Source organism: Malurus melanocephalus, unplaced genomic scaffold (genome assembly GCF_030028575.1).
Source record: "Malurus melanocephalus ecotype Western Australia unplaced genomic scaffold, MMel_1.1 scaffold_6, whole genome shotgun sequence".
NCBI classification, from domain to species: Eukaryota; Metazoa; Chordata; class Aves; order Passeriformes; family Maluridae; genus Malurus; species Malurus melanocephalus.
In genome coordinates this window covers 6884101-6894139 of record NW_026623238.1, presented here as the reverse complement: position 1 = coordinate 6894139, position 10039 = coordinate 6884101, and the positions used below count along the sequence as shown (strand labels likewise).

At 33.3% G+C, this 10039-nt stretch overlaps 1 protein-coding gene across 1 annotated transcript in view; it reads left to right on the top strand.

Moving 5' to 3' along the window:
• CSMD1 (CUB and Sushi multiple domains 1) overlaps nucleotides 1-10039 on the top strand; it is a gene marked incomplete at its 5' end in the record, with an annotated part of 494218 nt that overhangs the window by 249075 nt on the left and 235104 nt on the right. Inside the window, one exon of the mRNA XM_057371364.1 lies at nucleotides 9641-9823. Within this exon, the coding sequence (XP_057227347.1) occupies nucleotides 9641-9823 (183 nt within the window). The remainder of the gene's footprint in view (nucleotides 1-9640; nucleotides 9824-10039) is intronic.

Here is a 10039-nt window from a genome sequence, read left to right as displayed (position 1 = left end):
TTTTTTTTAATGAATAGATTTTAATTGTATCCTGGGGACTCTATAAGAGCCATAGTTAAGCTTTATTATATAACAGACACAGGATTTCCATGAAGCAGTTTGCTGGGGTTTTTAGGTTTGTTCACTTGTCCTCAACAGACAGTATTCAGAAGGAGGCTTTTTTTCACCAAAACGACCAACACTGTTAAACCCCCATCTTAACTCAACCTCTCCTCCTTCCTTTTTCTTCTGGGTGTGAAAATGGGGAAACAAGACATGGAATGGAATTTTCAGACTAAGAAGTCCGGTCCACCTATGCAAAGTCAAGTAGAATGTAATTGCTCATGAAGACTYTCTAACATGCTTCTGTGAAATGTYAGGTTTTTAATTTCTCTCACTGAAAAAATCCCATGAATTTCATTTGTTTAACTTCTTTCTTGTATGTATACTATGCCTAACAGACATTTACAGGTACATATGGGTATGAACTGTTTTGATGTGTTTATATGGAATAGCTTCCAGAATGAATTCTAAGCTGTGAGACTTCCTTTATTTGTCTGCAGARTAGTTTTGTGTTAGCTTATGTTCCTAAGAAAGTGTGTTTTGTTAGGGAAGAGAAAGCCTTGTTTTTAAACCTTGGCCATGTTGTCATCTTTGGAAAGAGAAGGAAAGTTTGTCTTCCTTAATCCCAGCCCAAAACTCTCCAGTGGCCAAGGGGATAGGAGGCAGCAAGGATGGAGGCACAGCAAAAAAAATCAAAACATACAAGATACAAATAACARCAGGAACTTGCCTCTGAATGGAAAGGGCACCCATACAATAAACTCTCAAAGTTAATCAAAGAGAGAAATTATGAAATCTTGGGGAAATTGTGCATTGCCACAAAACGTTAGAAGTTGCTGGACTGAGTCCAACAATGGATGGYGGGATTTGTCCCGCAAGGGCAGAATGTAGGAACCTAATGTTTTCTTTTTCTTTTTTTTCCTTGAGAAGAATATTTTTGGAGCAATACTTCATCCTTTTTGCTTCTTTACTGAAATTTAATAAAGTAAAATTAGATGGATGTCCAYACTGTACGAATATTGGTACATTCAGTTGCTTCCAAAGTTAACATTTTCATTTGAGCACTTACTGTWTCTACAACCTGCATTAGAAAAAAAAGTGATGTTGAAGCTCCAGCAAATCCCTCACATTATTTTAATCTTTCATTTTGTTTTGTGGAACTGTACTTATCACTCCTGSTTTTTAGAGGATGCACACTCACTGCAAGGTACAGAAGTGGATACCCAAGGAAAATAAAGTCCTCCCACATAACACTGATTTCAGTTTACAAAGCTCTCAGCTGCTATAGGCTTGAGATTTTGGAGAGGGTTTATGAGTATGAGAAAAAGCAGTGCTTATATGGGTACATATGTTCATGAGGACATGCACACCTATAATATATGTCAGGCTAAAACATCTTGAAAATAATTTMGTTTACCTATTTTCCTTTAGTATTTGTTTCACAAACTTTTAATACTGGGCTAAAAAAAAGTGTATTTTAAGCTAGTTGAAGCTGTTCTATTGTCTAGTCATATTTTTTTATTCACATTTGTGCTTCAAAATACTGTAATTATCCAATTGYAATCCATTTAATGTGTGCTAAATTAATTTTCTATTATGCCAGTTCTTAATTATGATGCCATGTGTCACTAATTTAAACGGTTGAAAGAAGTCCAAATAATATTGTGTCATTGAGTTTATAATCTGAAAAACATATTGTTTGTATGACATGGTAAATTTTCCATAAGACCACGTTAACTRCTGGTAATTATATATTTGTCTTTTMACCTGTTAGAAATAGTTTTCTGTTGGCTGTTCCATTGCTTTGTTAGGATCAGTGTTGGCTTTACGATCCTATTACAAATTATTTGGTAGTACTTTGAAAAATATTGATAGCTCATTGATTTTCTTTTCTAGACAGCTAMCATGTCTTTCTTGTCAGGACTGAAGATAATTTTAGGTAAAGATTTTTAAGGATATTCCTCTGTTAGGGAAGATAAAACACATAATTTTCTCAGTTTGAGGGAACAAATTATATACACAGGTATTTGTTTAATTCCTTGGTTCCTCTTCTCTCCAGTTTTTGAGACAGTTAATACATGTGACCTTGCTCAGTCAGGTGGGACCTCCCTTGTTCTCCATAARGTCTTGAAGATAATTGCTAATAGTTCATTGACTGCTTTAGGTAAAGTACTGAATTTAATTGGGCCCTGTTCCCTTGAATGTGTCTACATTTTCTAAATGGTCCTTAAGCTCTTCTCTTCCAATCCTGCCTTTCACTTAATTTTATTTAAACATTTTTTTTTATCTAGATAGGATTTCTTTTCTAGAAAAGTGAAAATGTTCTTCATTCTCCTTTCCTGCTAGCTCTTTTTCTCTCTTAATTTTAATGACAGTTTAATTCTACAAGTTATGTTACTGCCTTCTGCCTCATTCCATGGTTCACCTTTTCGCATTATTCACCCTTATGTTATTCTGATAATTCTGAGGCAGCTTCCCTTCATTTTTCCCATATGTCCTATTTCCCATAACATTCTAACTTGCTTTCCACAGGATAACTTTGTGCTAACTTTTGTCAGGGCACTGCTCAGTCCTTTGTGTAGACAAGCCCTGCTCTTTCTGATAGTAAACCAAGATGAACATTATAATCTGAACAATATCATGTTCCTTATCACAAAACATTAGAATCAAAATCTACAGTGAGACCAAAAGTATATTGATACTTGACAATGATGGGTGTTTAGGGAAAAAATTATGAATTATACAGTGATAAATCAAGAAACAGAATATTTTCTGTTTCCAATGATRCATGCCTGAAGTACTTCATCTTTCAATAAGATTTACTTCCATATATTTGTCAAATAACATTTTGAACATATGCATTTCACTTCATCTCAAAAGAGATTTGCAGTCYAGTCAATTGGTCCTCATTTCCTCAATAGCTTTGATCTTTTGTTTCCTCCCTTAGTTCTAATGWTGCCTTTTTTAAATGGAAGAGCAGAACTACATGGAAATTAACATGGAAATTAAATTTTTGAAGCTCTTTGTGTGAGGTCAGAATACTATTCTCTGTTCAATGTTCCTTTTCCAGCAATCTTAGCATTTTCAATAGCTTATGGTTTCATAGAATTATTGTTGGTATGCCAGAGCTTCAGTACCTGAAACAGCTGTCAAATCAGAACAGATCATTGTGCTTGCTAACTCATAATTATTTTGGGTTTTTTTTCTCAGATTTATTTTTCTACAAATATTGATMATGAATTTCACATGCTATATCATTATTTGGTTAGTAGGTATCATGCATTTTTTTTCAACAAGTAACAAAAAGCTTCTTCCTCATCCCTGTTCAGATTTGATCTGCATTTACCCCTGGACATGTAAAATTGATTGTAAAAAAATAAACATTTTATTTTTCTGCATTCTGTAATACCAAATTTAAGTACACAGTAAATATTAAACTTAAAGAACATATTTGTTGTAAATTTTGTTTTCTGCTTTATTGTTTTATTTCTTTCAAGGATTTTCATATTATAAGATATGATGCAATATGACCATATTATTACCAGCAAACCACCCATATGCTACAATAGTGAACTGTTGCATTAAATTAGCTTCCTAGAAAATTTGTTGGTTTTTTCATCAATTTGATTCTAAGGCCATGTTTGTTGGTTTGTTTTTTTTTTTTTTTAATATTGATAATGCAATAAGGTGGAAGCAGCAAAAATTAATCTACTGGATATGATCTGTGGTCTTTTTGATAACAGCAAGGACAAAACATTTCAGAGAAAATGTGAGAGTCTCTTAGAATGCTGCTGGGAATTATATGATCTGTGAAGGAGGCCTTCTCTTTTTATATTTGGAGACTGATAATAAATTGCTCTGTTAAATTTCTTTGAAGAAATTTACTGGAATAATGGTAAAATTGTGATAATCTATAAAATTATCATGTAAGGCCATCCTCTTTTTAGCTTTAGGCCGGCCTCATTTTAGCTTTAATAACACTTTTACAGTCCAATGTGTGTGCTATTTGAATTTTTTTTTCTATTAGTTTTTATTTAACATTTTGTTTTCAGTAGTTGTTCCTATATTCAATTGCAGGAAGCCTGTATATAATACTATTTCTTTGTTTATGTCCTCTTATGCAATCCTGAGCATATCTCTCTATCCCTTCTCTTTGCATAAGGTTTTGTTTGTAGAAGGGTTTCTCCTTTGTGTTTTTAAGCTGTGTTAAGTATTATGACTGTTAACACAGGGAGGCATGAGGAATAAGAGAAAATAAAATAAATCATCAATTTTCTCGTATATGGAACATGAATTTGTCACAATTTGTCACTTGTCAGCGTTTACATGTTTACTCTTTTATTTTTTCAGGGGGGGTGTAGTAAATATACACCTGTGTCAGTTCACAGCTTCCCTTAATCTRTCTTGACCATTGCTAAGATGATAATTTAGCTTTTAGTGCTATTGACTTCAGCTTTCTGATAGAATAAACCTGGAGTTTATTTTATATCTCTTATTTGAAACTATTTATTTTTGCTCAACTCACATGTGTTTAAAACATRTATTTAGTTTAAATTGTATTTATACATCTGAATTATTAATGTGTGAGATCATTATTTATACTCKCTTGGTTATATCCAGGTTCAGATTTAATGATTAGATGATTCATTAATAATTAAGCTGGAATGCTGGATAGTGTGAATGAAAACACAGCAACGATRACAATTCAGTCTTAACTGTGTACTTGTAATCTACTAACAAGGGGGAAAGAAGTAAATTACTGCTACCATGAATGATGAGTTTAAGAGTGCAAAATCTTATAATCTATAAATTATTTTATTATGCTTTTCAAATACCTGGGTCAAAGTACTGCAATGCCTTTACATCAAAAAAACCTCAATTGCAATGTGACACTTTTCAAATAGTACTCATAATACATATTTAGATGTTTAATATGACTTTTGAATTCCCATATTTCTTCATTTGAARGAAAACAGAGCAACAGAAATGTCTTTCAATTAAATTCAGAGAGATATGATCTTACAGTCAGAAATCTAATGTTGTCATTCTTCTAACATTAAAGAAAGAATATTCCTTGAAACTGAGTAAATATTTCTAGTTTACAAACAAGATGAAAAGTGTTTTTCCCCAGGCTACTGGAAGAGGGTACATGAAAGCCAAGAACAATTGCATAAGATCAATATTAATATTTTTGTAACCAGAGAAAGCTGATGCTTAAATTTRAGCCTGAGAGTTTATGTGCAAACATCATGAAGTTCACACAGCTCTGAGAACTCAGATCAAAAGAAGTTCAACGTTGAATGAGAGAACAGAATAGTCCTAGAAGAACAAGGCTTTAATTGCCGTGCTAAATAGGTTAGCATAGAATTTATTTTCATGTTTGTTATTTTAAGAACATTTTCTATCCCATAGGATTTTTCTAAGAGTTCAGCGTAGCTTCAACTGAATTGGTCTGAAATGTTCTCTTTTTTATWGAACTGATACAGAGCATCTTTGCAACTTATGAAACAGAATAATTGTTGCATGTGTTAGAACAATATGGACAATGTATCTCAGATGAATTTAGACATTTTAAAAAATTGTTCACTGACCAAATCAGTGCAAGTCAAACAAGTACTGGTAAGGTCAGTGACGTGAAAATCTGTGCAAAATCCCAGAGGATAGAAAAATGTCGGGAATCATCACATGCCTGCTACTTTAGATCTAGTTATAAAGAAAGTATTCTTTATTTAKAAATACAAAACCATAAATTGGGCCTTCTCTGTCTTCCCTAAGTTTTGGGTTGTTAATATATGTAATGGAAATGTTTTTGACTAAAGACATTGACAGAATCATTTAAGATCAAGTCCCACCATTAATCCAGCATTACCAAATCCACCATTAACTGATGTCCCTAAGTGCCACATCTACATGTCTTCTAAATACTGCCAGGGACAGTGACTCAACCATTCCCTGAGCAGCCTGTCAATGCTTGACAACCCTTTCTATGAAGACCTTAAAGCACCTTCCCGTACCTGAAAGGAGCCTACAAGAGCTGCAGTGGGACTTTTCAATAAAACATTTAGTGATAGGATAAGGGGGGATGCCTTTAAGCTAAAGCAGGGTAGCTTTAGATTAGATCTGAGGAAGCAATTCTGTACTGTGAGGATGGTGAGGCACTGGAACAGGTTGTCCTGGGAAGTTGTGGAAACTCCATCCTTGGGAGCATTCAAGGGCAAGCCAGATTTGAGGAACCTGGGCCTAGTGGAAGGTATTCCTGTGTTGAATTTGCCTCAYTGAGCCCCCGCAGATCCCCGGCGCAGGAAAGACACAYGAGGCAGKCAGGTCCAGGTTTCTTCTTTATTAAGTCTTCRTATTTCAGGCTCTCTTAGATATAGTGATTTAGCAGCTCTTTTCTTCTGTAGTGATATTCAGCTCTCCCCGACCCCGAGCTACTACTGCATGCTTTTTATATACTTTTCTTATCTCCCGCACATAGAATCACACCAATCAAACATGCCTCAGCCAGATCACATGGCTAGGCAGCCTCCAATGTCCATGCACCATGTTCCTTTCTATAATTGGTGGTCAGCTTCATTTGTCCAATCCCATTCATCTCCATGGCTGRTACGTCAGCCCAGCTCRAGTCTGCCTGTTTTGACCATGTCTGAGTCCAGGCTGTTTTCCAGCCCAACCCCCACACACAGCTCTAAAAATGGCCAAGGCCACGGCATTCCTGTCCATGACAAAGGGGTGAGATGGAACTAGAAGAGCTTTAAGGCCCCTTCAAATCCATATTCCATGATCCTGTTATGATTCAATGAATTACAGTGAATGTTTTCTGTCAGCCTAAATAACTTTTGACTAGAGTGGATTGTCTGTTAGGGATACGTATAGTCTTCAATTTAAGGTTTGTGATGATGTAGATTCCTTGACCTGRATGGAATTTTGCAGGCTTTTTATTGTCAAAATGTGAATTAGACAGGCTCAGAAGTATTTTATAAATCTGTTATGCTTTCTGGTTTGTTTTTATGCTGAACAAATAAGCACAGACCCTGAAGATTTAAATAGAAATAAAGTTAATATAATTAATTCTGACATTTTTATGAGTTGTTTTGCTTTTCAATGTAAAACAATTTGATTCAACAATTTCCTCTATCATGTTCAAGAGAACCTGAAATTTATCATTAAATTGGTTTTGAGACAGATTTTATTATAATTTATTTTTCTGAAGAATATTTTTTAAAATATTTGATTAGAAATTAGTGTTTATATTTTAAATATTTACATATATTTTTAAGTTTGCAAATGAGATATTTACAAATCCAAATTATTTATCATCCCAAGAAAACTGATCATTCTTGAATGAAGGGTGTTATATTAAGAATAACAAAGTCTTTGTTTGGTCTTTTAAGTTTTTTTCGGCATTCTCGTCTTCTTCACTAAGGGCTTGGATCTTACTATAAACACACTGTAGTAATTTCCTACCAAAAAAAAAAAAAAAAAAATTAACCCACCAGAAACCTTAACACACCAGAAACTTTAACGCATGGTAATTTCTGTTTAAAAGTTTTAGTTCACTGATCTACATGCCTTTCCTATGGCTTGGGCACATATCCTGAGAGCTAGGAAACATCCTTTCAGTAATTAATTTATTTTAAATTGCATAATTATAAATTATTGTAAAATTCATTATTTAAATTATTATAAATTCCAGTAAATTTATTACTTGAAGACATTTTGTTATTTCCTCTGTAGATTATGGAAAGAAATATCTGTTCTTTTTTAGGGATAAATCTTCAGCAATGCTTTTGCAAAGCCCTGCAGACAGTTTGCCTTCTGACACTCTGCCTGAGACAGAATTGCCCTGATTTTTGGAACACAAAGAGTTTTTTGAAAAGAGTATATGGCATTTGGAAAAGAGCTTATGATCATTCTCACATGCTGGATTATATAGCTCTGCTCTCAGTGAAGGAGATGACCTTCTAAAATGTGGTTAAAATGTATATTCTGATTTTCTATAGCTCCCCACATTTTCATGCAGTATGTAGAGATGTGCACAGCTGAAAATACCCAGGTTTTCAGTGCTACTCTGTGGCAATAGAAATCAGTATCTCGGTAGAAACAGGCAAGTGAAGTTACATTAAAGCATTTGTATATATAACTTTGAATCCTTATTTATAAATATTATTTATAAAATTGCTCTCCCAATGTTTTATTGTGTACTGGACATTTTAGAAATTTTTTTTATTGATTTATACATTCTAACTTTCTGTTAAAAGAAATTATTCAAATTAAAAAAAAAAATAAATAAAAATCAGGCACAACATTGCCAAGCAGGCCAGGAACCTGTTACATTGTGAAATATGTGCTATAGCTTTCTGAATGTGCCTGTCAACAGTCTGTTAATGACCTCTTTAAGGGTGAAAACACAGTGGATTGAACTCACATATTGTGATTTGTCATCCTGAGTCTTAAAACTTCTGTTGGAGTTGGTGTGTCGAAGTATATACTTCTGCTGGGTTTTAACGTTAGTAGATTTAACAATATTTGACAACAATCATTTTGAATGGTGTTAAATTATATTAATATTTGATACTATTCATTGAGTTGAATCTTCTTATTATCTTGAAYGTTTCTGATTTCATACCTTGGATTGAACTGTGAAGTATTTAAATACCAAGAACTTTATCTCTACTTTCATTTGAATCAGATTTACATAATTTTATCACATTTTCAGCAACAGAGTTTATAAAATCAGAAGTGCTTTGTTGTTATTTTTTCTCCTCAAAGGCAAGTTAATTTAAAAAAAATTGCTTTCAGTTTAATGGCAAAGAAATGGAGCCTTAATTTTCTGATAGGCAGCCATCATCATTTTGTAAGATGATTCTATCATAGGTAATTAATARTTTCATTTTCTTTCCTAATATTCATAGTATTCATAAATTTCATATGACTTTAATTTTTTAATAGCCTTATCTTGTTTATGTGGATTTGAGATCTACAACTTAAATAATTTAAGTAGCAGGGCTCCTTATTTAAAGTATAATCCAAATGTTATTTTCATCATAGCTGAATGCAGCTGGGAAAAATATGGCTAATTTGAAGTATGAAATTAAGAAATAATTCCTCAATTTTGGTTTTATTATATTTTAGYTGTTTTAAACTGAAATTCATTGACTCTATCAGTAAATTCTATACTTTTAATCATATTGTTAATAAACCTATAAATGGAATAGCAGRTATGAGAATTAAGAGATTCTTTAGTACTGCTACATCATTACCAGAAAAACAATCTACACATAGTGTGTCTGTTTGGGTAGGATGGAGACTGGCTGTATAATTTTACCTTCAAATGTGCTGTAATTCAGTGAAGTCATGCAGTTAAACATGATTATTTTGTTGTTTTCAGAATTGCAGGTATGCAAACTATCAGCTTGTGAAAGAACTTTAGATCTCTTGAGGCGGTTTTACAGCATTTACCTCTAGTTGATTTTCATCTGTAAATACTAGTTTAATGCACAATGCCAAATATTTTGCAAGTGCTTCTGATGCTGACATATAAATGGCTTGAAAATAYATTTTCCTTATTATTGCATTTGAATTTTTCAATATTCAGAAATAGAGAAAGGAGGTTGTGGAGACCCTGGAATTCCATCATATGGAAAAAGGACCGGCAGCAGTTTTCTGCATGGAGACACACTTACCTTTGAATGTCAAGCAGCTTTTGAACTGGTGGGAGAGAGAACGATTACATGTCAACAAAATAACCAGTGGTCTGGCAACAAACCCAGCTGTGTTTGTAAGAATTACTATATTTTTTTTCTGTATTACTTTCTTGACCTTAACTTCTGGCATTTCTTAGCATTTGYGACTCACCAACAGGAAAATACTTTAAAATACCTTGAAGACTTTTTCAGTCATGGTTTGTTGTTTTGTTGTGGTTTTTTTTTTTTTGGGCTTTAAAATACCTTGAAGACTTTTTCAGTCATGGTTTGTTGTTTTGTTGTTTTGTTTT